The 22,714-nt window shown below is 39.4% G+C and overlaps 1 protein-coding gene across 1 annotated transcript in view; it reads right to left on the bottom strand.

The window, feature by feature from the left end:
• LOC115217619 (protein FAM161B-like) overlaps positions 1-22,714 on the bottom strand; it is a 96,414-nt gene that overhangs the window by 19,007 nt on the left and 54,693 nt on the right. The window contains exons 3-5 of the mRNA XM_029787371.2: positions 17,653-17,787; positions 7,379-7,466; positions 789-1,104 (exon numbers count right to left, since the gene is read on the bottom strand). Coding sequence (XP_029643231.1) covers positions 789-1,104; positions 7,379-7,466; positions 17,653-17,787 — 539 coding nt within the window. The remainder of the gene's footprint in view (positions 1-788; positions 1,105-7,378; positions 7,467-17,652; positions 17,788-22,714) is intronic.

Raw genomic sequence — 22,714 nt, forward strand, 5'->3', positions numbered from 1 at the left:
GTCATCTAAGCATTCCTCATCAAGCAAAACATAGCACTTGTTCATTAGGCTTCCTCCTCCCCAGACTTGGCTCCTTGTGACTTGGCTATATCCAAAGCTCAGAAAGAAATACTCAAAGGGAAAAGATTTGAGTGAACAGGGGACATTAAGCAAAATTTGACGGTACAGCTCTACTGCATCCCAAAAAGTGTTTTCCAGAAATGTTTCCAGCGCTGGCAGGAATGCTGGCAGATTTGTGTAGACTCCCAAGGTGAATACTTTGAAAGAGACTAAATCAAAATGGTGAGTTTTTTAATATAACTTGCTTTTTGGCTAAAGGTTGGATACTTTTTGACTACACCTCACATATATATACATATGTGTGTGTGTGTGTATATACACACACACACACACATATATATATACACATACATACATGCATATGTAGGTGTATGTTTGTGTCTTTGTGTCTGAGTTTGTCTATCACCATCACTTGACAACTGATGCTTGATTGTTTACGTCGCAATAACTTAGTGTTTCAACAAAAGAGACCAATAGAATAAGTACCAGACTTCATAAGTACTGGTGTTGATTTGTTTCACAAAAAACCCTTTCAAGACAGTGCCCCAAATGGTTGTAGTCCAATGGCTTAAAAACAATTAAAAGCTAAAAGATAAACTACATTATCTAATGTCTCCTTCCCTCTTTTTAGGATGATACGGTGTGATTTGATAAAGATTTAGGTGCTGTTTCTAGCATATCATTTGACCACCTACATGCTCTCTCATTGTTCTTTTTTGAAACAGTACCTTGAGAACTGGAATCAGATAGATGTCGGTGACAACAATCACTATGATGTCCATCTTCCAAATATCTATTTGCATTGTCATGTTCACAGTGATGCCTCAGGAAGTCTTCATATTGTGCAACAGAATTACCATGTGCAGGACATCTGCTATATTTTGTTGTGTCCCCTTCAGAACGGAAACCTTTGTCTTCTAAGTCAGGTGATAATGTCCTGTACTTGGTTCTCCTTTTCCGATCCACATCAATGTCATTCTTATCTATACCATACTCTTTTAATGTCTTGTAAAACTTCTCTTCAGCTTTATTCTTAGCATTTTTCTGAAAAGTGAGAAGAAAATAGCAAAATTCATAAGTTACATTGAAAATTGTTATTGTTATTTTATATTTGCACAACGACAAAGAAGAATTCCTAACATTGGGATACAACAAGTAACCTTAGATGCCAAGAATCTTCCTAAGTATTCTAGCAGTCCCTAGTAATTCTGTTTTCTGGAGGTGCATTAAACTAAATTTTATGTCCATTTCCTCTCTCCGTCTGTTCACATCTTTAGGGATAGTTCCTAATGCACCTATAACTACAAGGATACATTTTACCCACACTTTCCATAGCCTCTGTAATTCAATATCTAGGTCCTGGAACTATTTTCTCTCTACCTCTCATATTGACTTTCTCATCATTTGGGACTGTAAAATCAATTATCTGGTACTTTCTATTTTTTTTATCTACTACTACAAAATCAGGTCTTCTAAGTGGTGAGCTGATAGAATCATTAAAATGTTGGACAAAATGCATAGCAGCTTTTGATCCATCTTTATATTTGAGTTCAAATTCCGCCAAGGTCAACTTTGCTTTACATCCTTCAGGGTTGATAAAATAAATTGAGCACTGCATATAACCAACTTAACCATTTCCTGAAATTGCTGGCTTTGTGCCAAAATTTGAAATTATTACTACTATTACTTACTACCACTACTACTAAAATGGCAAGCTGGCAGAATCACTAGCATACTGGACTAAATGCTTAGCAGCCTTTCATCCATCTTTACATTCTGAGTTCAAATTTGCCTTTCATCCTTTCAGGGTCAATGAAATAAGTACCAGCAGTGTGCTAGAGTCAATCTAATTGACTACTCACTTCCACCAAAATTTCAGGCCTTGTGCCTCAGCTGGCATAATCGTCAACACACTGGACAAAGTGCTTAGTAGAGGAGGAGGAGGAGAAGTGGTTGCCATATTGCCTAAAGCCACAGGATTCCCTACGAAACACTGCAGTTTTTCACCAAGCTCCCTAAATAACTAACATACTACAAACCAAATTAATGCACCCTACATAATGGTGTATACAGAAAACCATGTTCTTCACTAATTTTCAAAGAGCAACATAACAAACCTACAATTAATATGATTTTAGCCATAAGGTGGCAAGCAGGTAGAATTATTAGCATGCTAGGCAAAATGCTTAACAGTATTTCGTCTGTCTTAACATTCTCATTTCAAATTCCAACATGGTCGACTTTGCTTTCATCCTTTTGAGGTCGATAAAATAAGTACCAGTTGTAAATGACATACCCACTTCCCCAAAATTTCTGGCCCTGTGCCAAAATTTGAAATCAGTATCATTCTAGCCATGACCACAATCCATTTTCCTCTCCAAACAACTTCATTTAATGTGTTTGTTGTTTTTTTAAGATGTGATCTGAAGGAAATTTGGATGCTATTTCTAGCAGTTTAAGGGACCATATAGAGACTCCCTTATTGGCTTGAGAAATCAATTGTAACTGTCTCTGCCCAGTCTACCCAGCTGTAAATAGGACTTAGGCGAGAAATTGTCCCAATTTCTATGGCATATTCAATACCCACCCACTAAATGGGATACCAGTTCATCATAGGGTTAATCTCCACCCAAATCCCAAGCTGTTGCTGGTACACATTTCCAGCTGAATGGAGATGAACTACATGAAATAAAAAGTTTTACTCCAGAACAGAACACACCACTCAGACTGGGAATCAAAACCACAGCCTTATGATTGTGAGCCCAACTAGGCCAGAGGTTCTCAACCATTTTCTACTTATGGACCTCTTTGACTACTATTTTACTCTGGTGGAGCCTCATAGCCATTTGATGTGTAAAAACTAGTTTTATAGATACTTCTTTCAAAATTCTCATTTTGCTTTTCACACATTCACTTATGTAGGTTGAAGTATGTAAAGCGCTAGAGAAAGAAATTTAGCTGTTTCTTGCAATAAATACATCTAGAGCAAAATGTCTATATGGACCCCTAAAATACTACTGTGGATCCCCAATTTATCATTTTGCTTAGCATGGACACCCAAAACTCTTATATGGACTTCAAGAGGTCAAATGGACTCTGGTTGAGAGCCACTGAACCAGGCCATGAATGGAGGCTAAATACAGTCACCTGTCTATGGTACCTCATTCATGAGCTGAGGTTGTCTTCTGTTAGTGCTCTACCTTTTAAAAATAGCAACTAAATTCCCCTCAAGTCACAGCCTACTATTTTAACCCCTTAGCATACAGATTATTTTGTCAAATGTAATACTTATTTATTCATGTTGCTTTGAATTAATTATGCATTATCTCATAGCCTTGAGATTTCATTAATGTGATTGTTTATTTTTAATATGACATTGTAGGGTATGTGTGAGAGACCAGATTTGGCCAATTTGAACATTAAACAAGTATTGGGTTGTCCAGAAAGTTGTGCCAATTTTTAAAGGAAAGAAAAAGGTCAATAAATACTTGCCATTACATTTTTAATCAACCAAATATGAACCATTTTGTTGCACAATGAATCTCCATCTTTCCTTTAACTTGAAAAAACCCTCTTGCCAGAATTGAGGTGATTCATGGCAAAGAATTCATCAAGGAATCTTTTTACGTCATCCAAAGAATTGAAATTTTTACCATTAAGACTATTCTGCAGAGACCTGAATAAGTGGAAATCCGAAGGAGCAATATCTAGTGAATATGGAGGGTGGGGTAACACATCCCAGTCGAGCTGCAGTAATTTTTGTCTGGTTCCCAAAACATCAAGTGCTGAAAATGAACTTTCTTATCTTCCATTTTAAAGGGTTACAGAATTAACACAGTTTATAGGAACATAAACCTTCTTCCACGAAAAGAGAGCTTAAACTGTGCTCTAAATGGAGGCATAGCCAAATCCTATTTTATGGACTCAACCATGTTCTAAAATAAGTTGAAAGGAAGCTACTATAAATTGGCACGAACTTTCTGGACAACCCAATAGAATATTTTGGCAAGACATGGCCAGATTAAATGCTAAAGGGTTAAAATAAAAAAACAGATACTTTGGACAGTGTAGTTTTGATATACATAAACAAAAGGACTGGAGGGTCATTGTTGGAACATTGTTTGTCAGAGGTTGGTTGAATCCAAACAAAGTTAGAGTTAAGTAACAGCAGCAGCAACAATGACAACAACAAAAATAGTTACCACAACAGGAACAACAACAATGATAATAACACTAATAACAAAAACAGGAACAATAACAAAAGCAACAACTCAGTGAAGTTGTCTGCTGCAAAACATTTTTTTGAACCTCTTGAAAACCAGAACTTTGTAACAAAATGAATAAAAGTATAAAAGAAACAAAGAAAAAAAGAAACAAAAGATAAAAAGAAAAATCTAAGTTCTAGTTTGTTTAACAGCTGTGGTTTCTGCTTGGGTGGCCATCTACAGTTCAGAGAAATCTAATACATATTATTTATTCATTCAGTTGAAGTATACAGACCTAATTCTAACACAAAATTTAATTTCTCTCCAAAATTTATTTATTTATTTTTTACAGATTACCTCCCCCACATCACCACCACCACCACCACATTCAACTCCCCTCTAATGTCATCGATATTCATCTTCCTACTGATTTCAGTTAAAACAAATTTCTTTAGATTTTTTTGCCCCTCCACACACCACACCACCCATGCATGCGCTAACGGCCATTGATTAGGCTACAGCATGTGAGCAATGATAAATCAATATTGAAATAGTTTGAATTAGGAGGTGGGATGAGAGAAAAGAAACAAAAATATTAATCTCATTTACATATGTATTAATATTATATTTAGTAGTATTGTTCCAATAAAATAGATTTTCAATATTAGTAGTATTATTATCATTAACAATAATTTTATTACCATTATGTTTAAAGAAAAATTCTAATTAGATAAAAGGATAAAAGAAATCATTATTATTAATATTATTATTATCATCGTTTTGTTGTTGTTATTCTTATTATTATCACTATCATTATTATTATTAAGGCAGCAAGCTGGCAGAATCGTTAGCATACTGGAAAAATTGCTTAGTGGCATTTCATCCATCTGTATGCTGAGGTCATCTTTACCTTTCATCCTTTTGGGGTCGATAAATAAGCACCAGTTGAATACTGGGGTCAATGTAATCAACTATACCTATCCTCCAAAATTTCAGGCATTGTACCTATGGTCGAAAGTATCATTATCATTATTTTTATTATGATAAGCTGGTAGAATCATTAGCACACTGGACAAAATGGTGTTCCTTCTGGCTTTTATGTATTAAGTTCAAATTCCGCAGAGGTTAGCTTTGCCTTTCATTCTTCCATGCTATATAAGATAAATACCAGCCAAGCACTGGGGTTTATGTAATCAACGACTTCCCTCTCCTAAAATTACTGGCCTTGTACCAAAATTTGAAAAAATTATTATTATAATGGTTGAGGCCAACTTTGCCCTTCATCCTTTTGGGGTCAATAAAATAAGTACCAGTCAAGTACTTGGGGGTCAATGTAATTGACTATACCCCTCCTCAAAAATTTCAGGCCTTGTATCTATAATAGAAAGAATTATTATTATAATTATTATTATTATTATTATTATTATTACTGAGTGAGAGAGCAGTGCATGCCATCAAAGTGACACTTGGGGTAAAATATACGAAGCCCAGTATACCTATCATGACTACCCGTCTGATAAGGGTACACTAGGCACATGCATCACAACCATATGTGCGCGACATGGTGATCTCATATCAAAATAAACAGCACATGACCTTGCAGGTGGGGCCCAGTTAGAATTTTCTTCAGGTCAAGTAACCCATCCCACTCGAAAGGTCCCTGAATAAGGGTTGTTTAAGGATGTTGAACAAAACACCCATGTTTCCAGAGGTGAATTATTCAAACCCCAAAGAATCCCTGTCAACACATGGCTATGATGCTCCCCCACTACTTCTGCTCGTGATCAGAGATGCACACATCGTCAGCCACTAAGGGACATGCTCAACTGGTTAAGGTCAAACAACTGACAAGCAAATCTGTGGTATTGAGCAGAATATTTGCTGTAGCCCGTCTTTTTATACCAAGACAAAACAATGTACATGATAACACTTCCAATCAGTTAAGATCAGAAGCCATGTTATTATTATTATTATTATTATTATTATGTCTTCTCATGCGTCACCCATATGGCCATATTCTCTGGCACACCATCAGTTATGACAACAAATGTTCCAGCCGATCCAATCAATGGAATGGCCTACTGGTGAAATTAATGTGCAAGGGCTGAACACTCCACAGACACATGTACACTTAACATTGTTGTCAAGGAGATTCAAAGTGACACAGAATGTGACAAGGCTGGTTCTTTGAATTATTAGTACTACTCATTCTTGCCAGCTGAGCTGATTGGAGCAACATGAATTAACATGTCTTGCTCAAGGACACGATGCACCACCAGGAATCAAACACATGACCTTATGATTGTGAACCAAATGCCCTAACCACTAAGTCACATACATTCACAATATTGCCAATGGCAATATACGAGAACAACAACAACAACAAAAACAACCACCACCACCACCACCATCATCATCATAATCATCATCATCATTATTAATACTGTTATTATTGAAGTTGATGTGTTCAAAACCTATATTTTTACACTACTGTCTAAAATTGAAAAATAGATATAAATATTGTTAACATCTCGATACAGTTATTGATATGGCAAACAGTCTCAAATATGTTTCTATGCCACTAGAGGAATTGATTTTTCTACTGAATTCAAGAGAGTTGAAGTAGAAGTAGACTTTAATGAAAAAGCATAACACAGATGCCAGTAATATGGTCAAAAATAAAGAGCTCAATCATTAACACTTAATGATAGCTTTTTTTTTAACATTTTAATCAGCTATACATATGACTAGTGAAGGTACATAATGTAGTGGTTAGGATGTAAAACTCAGTATCATAAAGCTTCAGGGTTGGTTCCTAGACAGGAAAATGCATTGTGTTTTTGATCATGCTTTTCCAGTCTTTCCAGCTGTAGTGAGCACCAGGCAAGTACTGGTGTAGTCCTCTCTCTCTCTCTCTTTCTTTAGCTGGAGTCCCACTTCCTGACCAAAATAATTAGCACTAAAAATAACACCTAATTATACTATAATAATGATAATAGCAGTGATGACAACAATGATGATGTCAATAACAATAAGTACATGATGGCAATGTCAAAGCTGATGATTACTGTGATGACATCAATGACGATGATCAGGATAATGTTGGTACTTACTGTTTCAACTTGTTCAAACAGTAGAGGTCGATTCTTCAAACGTTGGTAAATATCTTGAAGCTCCTTCAAGTAATCCTGTTGCTGTTTTCTACACAATTATAATGGTAAAACATTAGAACAATTTGCATTGTTATTCTGCATTCTAAACAAGCTGTCCTCAACTGACCCCGCAATGAAACTAAATTATTGTTATAGTGCTGCAGCTCCCAATCAAGAGCTCAGGATATAATTCCAATACAGTCACAAAACAAAATTCTTTTGGTTTTCAAATCATCATCATCTAATGACCATGTTCTAATATTTGATAAAATGTAAAATATTCATGAATATAGGGGCAGGTGTGGCTGAGTAATAAAAAGTTTGCTTCTCAGCAACATGGTTCTGGATTCAGTCCCACTACATGGCAAGTGTCTTCTACTATAGTTCCAGGCCAACTAAAGCCTTGTGAGTGGATTTGAAAAACAGAATCTGAAAGAAGCCTATCGTATATGTATATATGTGTATATGTATGTATACATATATGTCCATGTGTGTGTCCATTTATATGTTCCCTACCACCACCTCTTGACAGCCAGTGTTGGTTTCATTACATCCCTGTAATTTAACAGTTTGGCAAAAGAGAGTGATAAAATAAGTATCAGGTTTTAAAACTATTAAGTACTGAAGTTGATTTGTTTGGCTAAACCCTTCAAGGCAGTGCTGCAGCATGGCTGCAGTCTAAGACAAACAAAAGATAAAAGATGTTGTACAATAAATCATAAGAGCAATGATATGGGCTACAGTACAACATTTAGTAGAAACAAAAACATAGAAATATTTGAGTCAAAGAGAAAGCCTCCATGTGGTTGCTTGATCTGCTAGAAATAGCAAGCAAATCTCTATTTCATCAATATTTGCATTTATGTGTCTTTTCATTTTACCCAGGACCTACCAACCAACCCTTTATGATAAATCTTGTATTTCAATACACATGACCTGTTTTTCTAGGCAGTGGACCTTTTGGCTAACTCATCTGGTCTGTTTTGATTACAACATTTTGGATTCCATTCAATTGACATAAGATAATTATAGTACTGATTCTAATACAATCATTCCATGAGGCACTACAGACAGTACAAGAAGCATTTTGTATAAATTTGTCAAAATGAAATATATTTTCAAGGCTGGATTCAATATAACAATGCTGGAATTTCTAGTCTTGTAGACATTCAGCTTGGTGTCAATTTCTTACATTTGCTTGTATTATTTACTCATATACATTATATCTTAATATATAAAATACTGGGTCACATGTCAATTTTATTGTTTGCTTATTGTATTCCTTCTTTCTGTGAAACTGAAAAAAGCAATGATTGCACAAAGAGAGGAGAAAGATGAGAGAGAAACAAAGATAAATTGGATAGATAAATTGGTATGTAGAAGATTGATAGTAGTTTATAGTGGTTCCTCTTTTTGTAAAACTAGGAGAAAGCAATGACTGAGCTGAGAGAGGAGAAAGAAAGAGAAGGGGGAAGTATAATAATGGCAGATAAATTAGATAGATAAATAGGTAGAAAATTAACAGGATAGGAGAGGCAGAGAAAGAAGTACTTACCAGATTGTGAGACAGGCAATCATATGAGCAAACAGTGAAATATAGAGTAGGGAAGTGAAATGAGTGACATGGGGAAAAGATAAAGAGAAAAACAGTGGAAAGAAAATAGAACTACACAATCCAGAGGGGTAATTAGAGAGGTAGTATGATAAAATAAAAGATAGACATAGAATTGATTATGATATCAGGGTTTCTGCAACAAGGGAATGTCCATGTGTGTGTGTGTTTGTGTGTGTGTGTGTATGTGTGTTTGTGTGTGTGTGTGTGTGTGTGTGTGTGTGTGTGTGTGTGTGTGTGTGTGTGTGTGTGTGTGTGTGCACGTGCACGCGTGTATGTCACTGAGAAATGAAGAGAAATGAGAGGCAGATTTTGATTGAGACAAAATAGCCAGGAGGGGCATACACACACATACACGCACACACACACAGATACACACACGCACACACACATATCTTGAGAGAGAGGAAAAGAGAGAGTGATTGCCCAAGAGGAATACAAAAGTTAAAAGAATAGAAATAAGTGAATGAAAGCAAGACATAATACATGAAGAAAATGGAACAAGGCTTGAAGCAAAAAAAATTAAGTATTATTAAACAGAAAACAGAAATAAATACCATAATTTTGACAAGTATTATACTTTTACATATATTCACTGACATATATATATATATAAATATATAAATATATATAGCGCTATACTAATACATCTGTTTGTTTTGTACACCACCTGTCTTCGTCTTTTGTTTATTTTCGTAAACTTTCCCTTTATATATATATATATATATATATATATATATATACATACATATGTGTGCATGTGTGCATGTTTGTGGGCATGTGACTGTGTGTGTGTGTGTGTGTGTAGATGCAGGTTTGTCTGCGTTATTAAAAAGTTTACTTCCCAACCACATGGTTACAATTTCAGTTCCTCTAGATGGCATCTTAAATTAAGTCTTCTACTATAACCCTCGGCTGACTAAAGCCAGTGAGTGTATTTGGTAGATGGTATATGTATATATGTAAGTGTGTATGTGTTTGTTACAGTCTCTGGCTTGACACTGCATAATAGTTGTAAGAGTTGTCACTTTCATCCAAGCAGTGACCTTCATTTCCATTCTTCCATGAAAAGATGCCTGGCAATGGGGAAATATTACCTTTTACTTGGAAACAGGCAAGTACTGGGGACATGGAAGGGCATCTGGTCATAGAAAGTCCATCTCGACAAATTCTGTCTGACCAATGCAAGCATGGAAAAGTGCACATAAAAAGGATGATGGTGATTACATATATATATATATTCCTGGTAAGGCAGCTGCAGGAGAAATACCTAGCCAAAGATAAGCCCCTGTACCTGGCTTTTGTTGACATGGAGAAAGCCTTCGACAGGGTCCCCCGATCCCTTATCTGGTGGGCAATGAGGAAACTAGGGATAGATGAATGGTTAGTGAGAGCTGTGCGGGCCATGTACAGGGACGCCGCTAGTAGGGTGAGGGTTGGAAATGTGTACAGTGAAGAATTCCGGGTAGAGGTAGGAGTCCACCAAGGCTCAGTACTCAGCCCCCTCCTATTTATCATAGTCCTCCAGGCAATAACGGAGGAATTCAAGACAGGATGCCCTTGGGAGCTCCTCTATGCTGATGACCTTGCTCTAATTGCTGAGTCGCTATCAGAACTGGAGGAGAAGTTTCAGGTGTGGAAACAAGGATTAGAATCGAAGGGCCTCAGAGTCAATCTAGCTAAAACCAAAGTCGTAATCAGTAGGAAGGTAGACAAATCACAAACACCTTCAGGTAGATGGCCCTGCTCGATCTGTAGAAAAGGTGTAGGTAGAAACTCTATAAGATGCACCAAGTGTAAGCTATGGACACATAAGAGATGCAGCAATGTCAAAGGAAGGCTAACTAGGAAGATGGTTTTTGTATGTGGCAGATGCTCAGGAACAATAAACACTGAAAATGCTCTGAGACCAACTTCCGTCACTTTCCAGGGAGAAAAACTAGAAATAGTTGATAGTTTCCGTTACCTAGGTGACCAAGTCAGCAGCGGGGGCGGGTGTGCTGAAAGTGTAACTGCTAGAGTAAGAATAGCTTGGGCAAAGTTCAGAGAGCTCTTACCTCTGCTGGTGACAAAAGGCCTCTCGCACAGAGTGAAAGGCAGACTGTATGATGCGTGTGTACGAACAGCCATGCTACATGGCAGTGAAACATGGGCCGTGACTGCTGAGGATATGCGTAAGCTCGCTAGAAATGAAGCCAGTATGCTCCGATGGATGTGTAATGCCGGTACTCACACTCGGCAGAGTGTAAGTACCTTGAGAGAAAAGCTGGACCTAAGAAGCATCAGTTGTGGTGTGCAAGAGAGACGTTTGCGCTGGTATGGTCATGTGGCGAGAATGGATGAAGATAGTTGTGTGAAAAAGTGCCACACCCTAGCGGTTGAGGGAACCTGTGGAAGAGGCAGACCCAGGAAAACCTGGGACGAGGTGGTGAAGCACGACCTTCGAACTTTAGGTCTCACTGAGGAAATGACTAGAGACCGAGACCTCTGGAAGTGTGCTGTGCGCGAGAAGACCCGGCAGGACAAGTGAGTCCATAACCCGTGGCCTTCTACATGGGATGGAGCCAGCCTACGTATGCATACCTTCCCTTCTTGGGACACAAAACTCTACTTGTGAAGACGTGATGAGGCAAGTGAGGATCAGAATCGAAATCGATCAATGGAAATTGCGGATGTGCTACCAGTGCCGGTGGCATGTCAAAACTCTGCTTGTGAAGACCCGTTGAGGCAAGTGACGATCAGAATCGAAATCGATCAATGGAAATTGCAGATGTGTTACCAGTGCCGGTGGCATGTAAGAGAACTTTCCGTTTCACGACCGTTGCCAGCACCGCCCCGTTTCGTGTCCGTTGCCAGCCTCGCCTGGCCCTCGTGCCGGTGGCACATAAAAAGCACCATCCGTTCGTGGCCGTTTGCCAGCTCTGTCTGGCACCAGTGCGGGTGGCACGTAAAAAGCACCCACTACACTCACGGAGTGGTTGGCGTTAGGAAGGGCATCCAGCCGTAGAAACACTGCCAGATTTGACTGGGCCTGATGAAGCCTTCTGGCTTCACAGACCCCAGTAGAACCGTCCAACCCATGCTAGCATGGAAAACGGACGCTAAACGATGATGATGATGATGATGATGATATATATATATTTATACATATTTCCTCAAATGTCAGTTAGGATCCTTAGATACAGAAGACAGTTTCTGTTATTTATGAGAGCAAGTTAACAATGGTGGAGGTTGTTCCGAAAGCATAGCTGCTAGAATGAGAATAGACTGAGTAAAGTTCAGAGAGCTACTACCTCTATTAGTAACAAAGGACCTCTCCCTCAGAGTGAAAGTCAGATTGTATGATGCCTCTGTACAAACAGCTATGCTACATGGAAGTGAAACATGGGCAGTAACTGCAGAGGACATATGATTGCTTGAAAGAAAGCCAGTATGCTCTGCTGGAAGGATAATGTTGTTGTGCATATGCAACAGAGTGTAAGTGATTAGAGAGAAAAACTGGATATAGAGGGCATCAGATGTAGTGTGCAAGAGAGAAGACTGTGATGGTACAGTCATGTGATGCATATGAATGGAGACAGTTGCATCAAGAAGGAATAGACTCAAGAAGACATGGGACAGAGTGGTGAGAAAGGATCTTAGAGGACTGAGACTTCTGGCAGTTTGTTGTGCTAGAGAAGACATGTCAAGCTAAATATATTTTTGGTCATCCTTGTATACAGGCATGTCTCCAGCATCCCCCTCTTCAGCTAAGCATTCATAATGTTTCAGGCTCATGGATGCCAGTGCTACATAAAAAGCAACTGTGCCCGTGCCACGTGACAACACCTGTGCTGGTACTGCATAAGGGCACCAAGTACACTCTGTAAAGTGATTGGCATTAGGAAGGGCATCCAGCTGTAGAAACCATGCGGAAACAGATATGGAGCCCAAGCAGCTCTCCAGTTGACCAGCTCCTGTCAAATTATCCAACCCATACCAGCATGAAAAGCAAACGTTAAAGGATGATGATATATGCATGTATATACATGTGTGTGTGTGTGTGTGTGTGTGTGTGTATAGCTACAATAATTGTATGTGTGTTTGTTGTTTACATATATATATATACGAGATATTAATTTTATAGATATTGATGAATTTACACTACAACAGAATTTTAGTTGAAGAAAGGATGTATATGATAAATACCATAACAAGATACAGAGAATAACATGCAACATACAACATAACTAGGTTATTACATCATCGTCTTAACTACACAAACCATGCCTGCTTGCATGCATACATACGTACATACATACATACACACATACATACATACATACATACATACATACATACATACATACATACACACACACATACATACATACATACATACATACACACACATACATACATACATACATACATACATACATACATAATACATACATACATACATACATACATACATACATACATACATACATACATACATACATACATACATACATACATACATACATACATACAATATTACATATATGTAAATTAGGTCATTTTGAAATTCCACATAAGTCATTCAACTTTCAAGAATTGTTTTACCAATTTGGAATTAGTGCCAAAATATATAAACAAACAAGTAAGCAAACAAACCTATAAATTACCAAATAAATAAATAAAACCTTTCTCTGCAGGAGGAGTACCAAAAATTTGCAAATAAGATTGTCACAAGCTCAGAGATGCATTTGAAAGGAGAAAGTAGTAGGGAAAGCTGACTAATTCTGTTTTCTGAACTCTTGTGTGTATATGGATAGGGGTTGTTTGAAATAGTTTTCAGAGGTCAAAATGCGGGACACACAAATACATCTCTAATTATGTTATAAAGTAGTCATTTAACATGGAAAGGAGATTTGGTTTCCTAGCTGTAAAAGTCAAATTGTTAGTCATTTATATGGTTGTTGTTTAGCACTAAGCCAATACTGGTTAAGCAAATCTATGATCAAAAGCATTCCATCCATGACCATCCGTTTTTACTTTTTTTTTTCAGGATTGCATTATTCAATGTGTTTTACTCCTTTTTGAAGAGAGCGGGGTATTGTTTAAGGGAAATTTTGATGCTATTTCCAGCTCATTGAGCAACCATGTTGAGGCAACCCTCAGTGGCTCATAATTGCCTGCTTGCTTATTTGTTAATTGAGTAATTTATTTATCTTTACCATTCAGTCATGAAAGAAATGGCAACACCCCGATCCTCTATTTCCTCCAAGGTACCTGAGACAGTGGGGAAGAAAAAAGGATGTTAGCTTCAAACTAGACATCTGACCTGATAACCAACAACATGGTGAACTCCTCTAAAGTGATTTAGCAAAAGTAACTGATAGAATAAATATCAGACTTAGAAGAGAAAATAAAATAAAACAATAATCCTTTCCAACATAAATCCATCCATATCAACCAATGACCTGTAACCATTTAAGATCTTAACCCTACCAACTTTATTATGTTACCCCACGTCCCATGTCTGTTCTACAACATATCCTATAAATATACACTAACCAAAAAGGACATCAAATACCCCTCAGACTCTTCTTTGCTATCTTCAAAAAAAAAAGCACAAGAAAAACTCATTAGATAATGCAATCAGAGATAATGCTGTGCCTGAAGAAAGGAAAAAATAAGATGGTCACCACAAGACTGTCTTTGATCATTGGTCAGTTTAATGAATCAGAGTATTGTTGTAAATAACAACAACAATCTATAAACGCTGGCCAGCTCCTCCTCCCCTCCTCCCCTTCATTCCCTTTCCTTCCTGTCCCCTTTTCCCTCTTCTTCTGTCTTCCTCCCACCTCTTCTTTCATTTCCCTCAGCCTCTTCCTTCCCTGTCCTTCCCCTCCTCTTTCTCTCTTCTTCTCTCTTTCTCCCACCTCCTTTTACTTCCCTTGTCTTTTCCTTTACCTATCCTGTCCTCATCTCCTCTTCTTCATCTTCAGCTAGCAAATAAATTCTCATCCTTCATTACAATCATGAGACAGCAACCATAGCAACCTCTAATTGCATACAGGACAACTCGATATAAAACTGTATAAGCTTACAACATTATAATAAGATAATGTCAGTGAAGACCATTCCACAACACATGAAGCCTCTACACTTGCATAGAGGTATCATTCCCCTATACTGCTAACACAGACAGGCCACTGTTAAATTTCTTCTGCAACTGTCAACATAGTTTTCATAGATATGTTCCTATTGTTTTACAAAGCTGTTTTTAAATCAAGCAGGAGGATTAATAAGGTGATAAAGCAGTGCTGTTTGAAATAGGTGACAGATGTATAATGGTTAAATGATTAACCATTATAATCATGATCAATCTAACTGGAAAAAGCACAATTTGCAGCAGATGTCTCTAATTTAGCTAATAAACAGACATAGCAACTATAACTGCATGTTATTATCCTAAACAAAATTCATTGGACCTATACATTTGGTACTCTCTCTCTTTTTCTCTTTCATTAACTGTAAGTTAGCATGGTGAGTTGGGATAAAAAGAGAGAGCCATTCATTATTTTCTCATATCACCTTCAATGAACATAGTTTTTGAATAATCGTTTGGCCACTTAATATCCAGTGTGAAACAAATTGATAAGATTGATGGCAATGGATCGAAGAAATTATATTTTGATGAACATATGTGTGTGTAAATCATCTAAGAGTCAGGAAAAAATGCACTCATATCTCTGTCAGTAGGGTGGGTATATTAGTTGAAGTGGACAGTATTATATATCCGTTATAGCCAATCTTACCAATCAGTTTCAGGCTAAGGATTCAATGTAGTGTTAGGTAACAGTCTGATTATGTAACCCTGCACTCATCAGAGGTAGCCGTATTTCATTCCATAACGGCTACCACTGATGAACGCAAGGTTACATAATTTGACTGCTACCTAACACTCTGTTGAATCCCTAGTGCAAAACCAATTGGCAAGATTGCCCCCCTGTGCAGGTGACACGTAAAAGCACCATCCGTTCGTAGCCGTTTGCCAGCCCTGTCTGGCCCCCGTGTCGGTGGCACGTAAAAGCACCAGCCGTTTGTGTTCGTTGCCAGCCTGGCCTGGCCCCCGTGCCGGTGACACGTAAAAGCACCATCCGTTTGTGGCCGTTTGCCAGCTCTGTCTGGCCCCCGTGCCGGTGACACGTAAAAGCACCATCCGTTCGTGGCCGTTTGCCAGCCCTGTCTGGCCCCCATGTCGGTGACATGTAAAAGCACCATCCGTTCGTGGCCGTTTGCCAGCCCTGTCTGGCCCCCATGTCGGTGACATGTAAAAGCACCATCCGTTCGTGTCCGTTGCCAGCCTCGCCTGGCCCCCGTGCCGGTGACACGTAAAAGCACCATCCGTTCGTGGCCGTTTGCCAGCCCTGTCTGGGCCCCGTGTCGGTGGCACGTAAAAGCACCAGCCGTTTGTGTTCGTTGCCAGCCTGGCCTGGCCCCCGTGCCGGTGACACGTAAAAGCACCATCCGTTTGTGGCCGTTTGCCAGCTCTGTCTGGCCCCCGTGCCGGTGACACGTAAAAGCACCATCCGTTCGTGGCCGTTTGCCAGCCCTGTCTGGCCCCCATGTCGGTGACATGTAAAAGCACCATCCGTTCGTGGCCGTTTGCCAGCCCTGTCTGGCCCCCATGTCGGTGACATGTAAAAGCACCATCCGTTCGTGTCCGTTGCCAGCCTCGCCTGGCCCCCGTGCCGGTGACACGTAAAAGCACCATCCGTTCGTGGCCGTTTGCCAGCTCTGTCTGGCCCCCGTGTTGGTGGCACGTAAAAGCACCATCCGTTCGTGTCCGTTGCCAGCCTCGCCTGGCCCCCGTGCCGGTGACACGTAAAAGCACCATCCGTTCGTGGCCGTTTGCCAGCTCTGTCTGGCACCTGTGCGGGTGGCACGTAAAAGCACCCACTACACTCACGGAGTGGTTGGCGTTAGGAAGGGCATCCAGCCGTAGAAACACTGCCAGATCTGACTGGGCCTGATGAAGCCTTCCAGCTTCACAGACCCCAGTTGAACCGTCCAGCCCATGCTAGCATGGAGAACGGACGCTAAATGATGATGATGATGATGATATACACATGCATGCACACACATAGTATTATTGTGTTCAAGATCATAACAACAAACTGGGTTGACAAAGGAGTTACAACTCGTTGTTAGAAACAGCAACTGAATCCCACTCAAGTCATTTCACAAAAATAAAGAGAGAACAAGTTGCATAAGTAATCCTAGGTAGACTATTATGTTTGAATTAAAGGCAGCTCATGACTGTTTGATGAGAGCTGACTGACCTAATAGTAAACAACAATAACAAAGACAGTAGCAAACAACAAAAACAAAAGCAAATAACTGCAAATCAAAAAGAGAACTTCTTTGTAGCCATTTCACGTGATAGAAATAGAAACCAAATTTCCCTCCTGTCATACACTACTGTTTTTAAAAAAGGAGGGATATGTTGGATAGTGATGAAGTTCTAGATATCCTAACCTGCAAGAGACAGAACGGGTGTGAATGGAGTACCTTAGATCATAAGTCAGCATAATCGATGCTGCCTTGGGCTAAAATCAGCAACTACAATGGATACTAAGAAGTAACTCACATGTAAGATGGAATTTTATTCTCTGCAACTGGATTTCTGTGGTAGCTGCGGACTTTGTCTTGAATTTCCTTCTTCAAATGTTTATGACTTTTGTTGCTTACACATTCTTTTGAATTCTGATTTTCTATTTTCATCCTGAAATGAAAATTCCATTTTTACATTTGTGTGTGTGTGTGTATGAATACATAAACATATAAATCATCAACATCATATAATGTTCATGTTCCATGTTGACATGGCTTAGACAATTTGACAACCATCGAACATGGAATTCTAGATGATGATGATGATGATGATGATATATGTCTGCATGTGTAGATATATGTATATATGTATGTATATATGTGTGTGTAGATGTGTATGTGTATATATATATATATATATATATATATATATATATATATATACCAGTGCCGGTGGCACACAAGAGAAAACCATCCGAAAGTGGCCGTAGCCAGTACCGCATCGACTGGCCTCCGTGCTGTGGGCACATGACAAACACCATCCGATCGTGGCCGTTCGCCAGCCTCATCTAGCACCTGTGTCGGTGGCACATAAAAACACTATCCGAAGACCCGGCAAGACTAGTCAGGCCATAACCCATGGCCCCTACCTGGGACGTAGTCAGTCCACCTGTGCATACCTTCCTTCTTGTGACACTTGTGAAGACCTGTTGAGGCAAGTGAAAATCAAATCAAAACAAATCAAAATAGATGAACATCAATGGAATCTGTATCTTTGTGGTACCAGTGCCGGTGACACACACTTTGTGGTACCAGTGCCGGTGGCACACAAGAGAACCATCCGAACGTGGCCGTAGCCAGTTCCGCATCGACCGGCCTCCGTGCTGTGGGCACGTAACAAACACCATCCGATCATGGCCGTTCGCCAGCCTCATCTGGCACCTGTGTCGGTGGCACATAAAAACACCTTCCGAAGACCCGGCAAGACTAGTCAGTCCACCTGTGCATACCTTCCTTCTTGTGACACTTGTGAAGACCGGTTGAGGCAAGTGAAAATAAAATCAAATCAAATCAAAATAGACAAAATAGATGAACATCAATGGAATTTGTATCTTGTGGTACCAGTGCCTGTGGCACACAAGAAATCCATCAGTGCCGTAGTCAGTGCGGTGGGCACATGACAAACACCATCCGATCGTGGCCGTTCGCCAGCCTCATCTAGCACCTGTGTCGGTGGCACATAAAAACACCATCCGAAGACTAGTCAGGCCATAACCCATGGCCCCTACCTGGGACGTAGTCAGTCCACCTGTGCATACCTTCCTTCTTGTGACGCTTGTGAAGACCTGTTGAGGCAAGTGAAAATCAAAACAAATCAAAATAGATGAACATCAATGGAATTTGTATCTTTGTGGTACCAGTGCCGGTGGCACGTGGCACATAAGAAAACCATCCGAACGTGGCCGTAGCCAGTACCGCATCGACTGGCCTCCGTGCTGTGGGCACGTAACAAGCACCATCCGATCGTGGCCGTTTGCCAGCCTCATCTGGCACCTGTGTCGGTGGCACATAAAAACACCATCCGAGCGTGGCCGTCTGCCAGCCTCGTCTGGCACCTGTGTCGGTGGCACATAAAAACACCATCCGAGCGTGGCCGTCTGCCAGCCTCGTCTGGCACCTGTGTCGGTGGCACATAAAAACACCATCCGAGCGTGGCCGTCTGCCAGCCTCGTCTGGCACCTGTGTCGGTGGCACATAAAAAACACCATCCGAGCGTGGCCGTTTGCCAGCCTCGTCTGGCACCTGTGTCGGTGGCACATAAAATCACCCACTACAGTCTCGGAGTGGTTGGCGTTAGGAAGGGCATCCAGCTGTAGAAACACTGCCAGATCTGACTGGACTGGTGCAGCTTTCGGGCTCCCCAGACCCCAGTTGAACCGTCCAACCCATGCTAGCATGGAAAGCGGATGTTAAATGATGATATGATGATATATATATATATATAGGAAAGAAACAGATGCAATCTTCCTAGTGAGGCTTCTGCAGGAGAAATACTTGGCTAAGAGCAAACCATTATTTATGGCTTTCATTGACCTGGAGAAAGCATCTGACAGAGTACCGCATTAAGAAAACAAGGCATCGATGAATGGCTTGTGAGAGCTGTATAAGCCATATACAAAGATGCAGTAAAGTGAGTATCAACAATGATTTCAGTGATAAACTTTGTGTGAAGGTTGAGGCACAGCTTTCAGATCCCTGTAAGTCATCATAGATCAACAGTCCATCACAGAGAAGTTTAAGACTAGAAGTCCATGGGAACTCCTGTATATTGATGAGCTAGTTCTTATAACTGGATCTGTAGAAGAATTACACAGGAAATTCTGAGTATGGATGCTAAGATTATATTTGAAAGGCCTTAAGGTAAACTTAAATAAAGACAAAGATTTTAGTAGGTAGAAAAGGAGGCAGGACCTTGGTACCTTCAGGGAAATGACTTTACTCAATATATAGAAAAGAGTAGGTATAAACTCCATATACTGTACCCAATGCAAGAGATGTAGTGGAATCACAAGCAAACTAGCAGAGAACATAAGCTTATGTTCTCTATTAGTTTGCTTGTGATTGCACTACATCTCTTGCATGTCCATAGCTTACATTGCATACAGCATATGGAGTTTATACCTACACTTTGGACTGTCATGCACCACTGTCCAACTCATGCCAGCATGGAATAAAGACATTGAATGATGATGGTGATGATGATGATGATGATGATCACACACACACACATATTATATATTTTATATATATAAATATATTATATCATACTGTATTATATTATTTATCTTATACATATAGGTGCAGGAGTGGCTGTGTGATAAGAAGCTTGCTTCCCAACCGCATGGTTCAAGGTTCAGTCCCACTGCATACCTTGAGCTGACCAAAGCCTTCTAAGTGAATTTAGTAGATGGAAACTGAAAGAAGCCCATCACACACACACACACACACACACACAAACACACACACACACATATATATATATATATACATATATATATATATATATATATATATATATATATATATATATATATATAAGAAACCAAAGTGTACGTACGCTGCTATATTTATATAAAAAGGAATACTAAAAATGGGACAAGAATGCAAAACATCCAGACAATTAGAGGATACAAAAAGGAACAACAAAATATCCAGACAGACAATACAAAAGAACAAGGATGGGTCATTCGGAGTTTTCTTTCTTCAGTTAAGTTCCAGATTATCTTTGCAATTTCGGCTGGTTATACTTGAGATTGCTCCAATCTGGCCAGCCCCAAGGAAAACTAAGCTATAAGCACTAGATTCCTTGGAAGAAGCAGCAAATGTGTCCCTGCTTCCACACATGCCAGCTTAATTTAATTCGTCCTTAGTCGAAAGACACCTGTTGTTAATGTACTTATTTACATCTATATTTGTGTATCATTTCTCCATTTTTTTCTGTCCTTGTATTCATATACATTCACTGCTTTCTTTCAAGGAATCTAGTGCTCTTAGCTTAGGTTTTCCTTGAGGCTGACCAGATTGGAGCAATCTTGAGTATAACAAGCCGAAATTGCAAAGATAATCTGGAACTCAATTGAAGAAAGAAAACTCCGAATGACCCATCCTTGTTTTTTGTATCATCTGTCTGGATGTTTTGTGTTCTTGTCCCATTTTTGGTATTCCTTTATATATATATATATGTGTGTGTGTGTGTGTGTGTGTGTGTGTGTGTGTTTGTTTGTGTGTGAGTGTGTGTGTGTATGTATGTGTGTGTGTGTGTATGTATGTGTGTGTGTGTGTATTTGTGTGTCTATCTTTGTCCCCCACCATCGTTTGACAACTGATGTTGGTGTGTTTATGTCCCTGTAACTTAGCAGTTCAGCAAAAGAGACTGATAGAATAAGTAAAAGGCTTACAAAGGATAAGTCCTGGGGTTGATTTGTTCAACTAAAGGCAGTGATCCAGTATGGCTACAGTCAAATGACTGAGACAAGTAAAAGAATAAAAGAATATATATATATTTAGATATATATTACATTATATATATTATGTTATATATTATATTACATATTTTTGTATATATATACACACACGTATATATATACAACATACATATGTATGTATGCATGCATGTATGTATGTATCATCATCATCAACAACAACAACAATTAAAGTTTATCTTCCCCTGATAGCAGCTGTATGACATGTGTGTATATGTGTGTGTGTGTGTTGTGTGTGTGTGTGTGCGTGCGTCTGTGAGTGTTAAATTTAAATGTATTTGCATCTGTGTGGGTGTATATATATATATATATATATCACCGTGGTTACCGTGACTGACCAGGCTATCATATGTTGCTACACATCACTGGTCACAATGCGCTTCACATTGTTTTAGCCTTCGAATGACGCCACCCTGCTGGCTAAGCAAGCAGGCCAACAGAAGAAAGAGTGAGAGAAAGTTGTGGCAAAAGAGTACAGCAGGGATTGCCACCGCCCCTGCTGGGGCCTCATGAAGCTTTAGGTGTTTTCGCTCGATAAACACTCACAACACCTGGTCTGGGAATCGAAACCGCGATCCTACAAGCGCGAGTCCGCTGCCCTAACCACTGGGCCATTGCACCTCCACACACACACACACACACATATAACTTTCATCATCATCATCATCATTTAATGTCCGCTTTCCATGCTAGCATGGGTTGGATGATTTGACTGAGGACTGGCGAACCAGATGGCTGTACCAGGATCCAATCTGATCTGGCAGAATTTCTACAGCTGGATGCCCTTCCTAACGCCAACCACTTGACCAACCCATATCAACTATATATGTGTGTGTGTATATATATATATATATATACACACACATATATAGTTGATATGGGTTGGTCGATATTGAAATTTAAACTACCAAACATATATATGCCAACTTTACTTTCAATTGTTCCTTAATTTTTTTTTTTTTACCAAAATCAGTTCTCTCTACAAATCCCCAAACATCTAAAAACAACTCAAATGTGGATACACAGGCATTCAGCCCATCTGCCTTCATTTCTCAT

This window comes from Octopus sinensis, linkage group LG11 (genome assembly GCF_006345805.1).
Source record: "Octopus sinensis linkage group LG11, ASM634580v1, whole genome shotgun sequence".
NCBI lineage: Eukaryota > Metazoa > Mollusca > Cephalopoda > Octopoda > Octopodidae > Octopus > Octopus sinensis.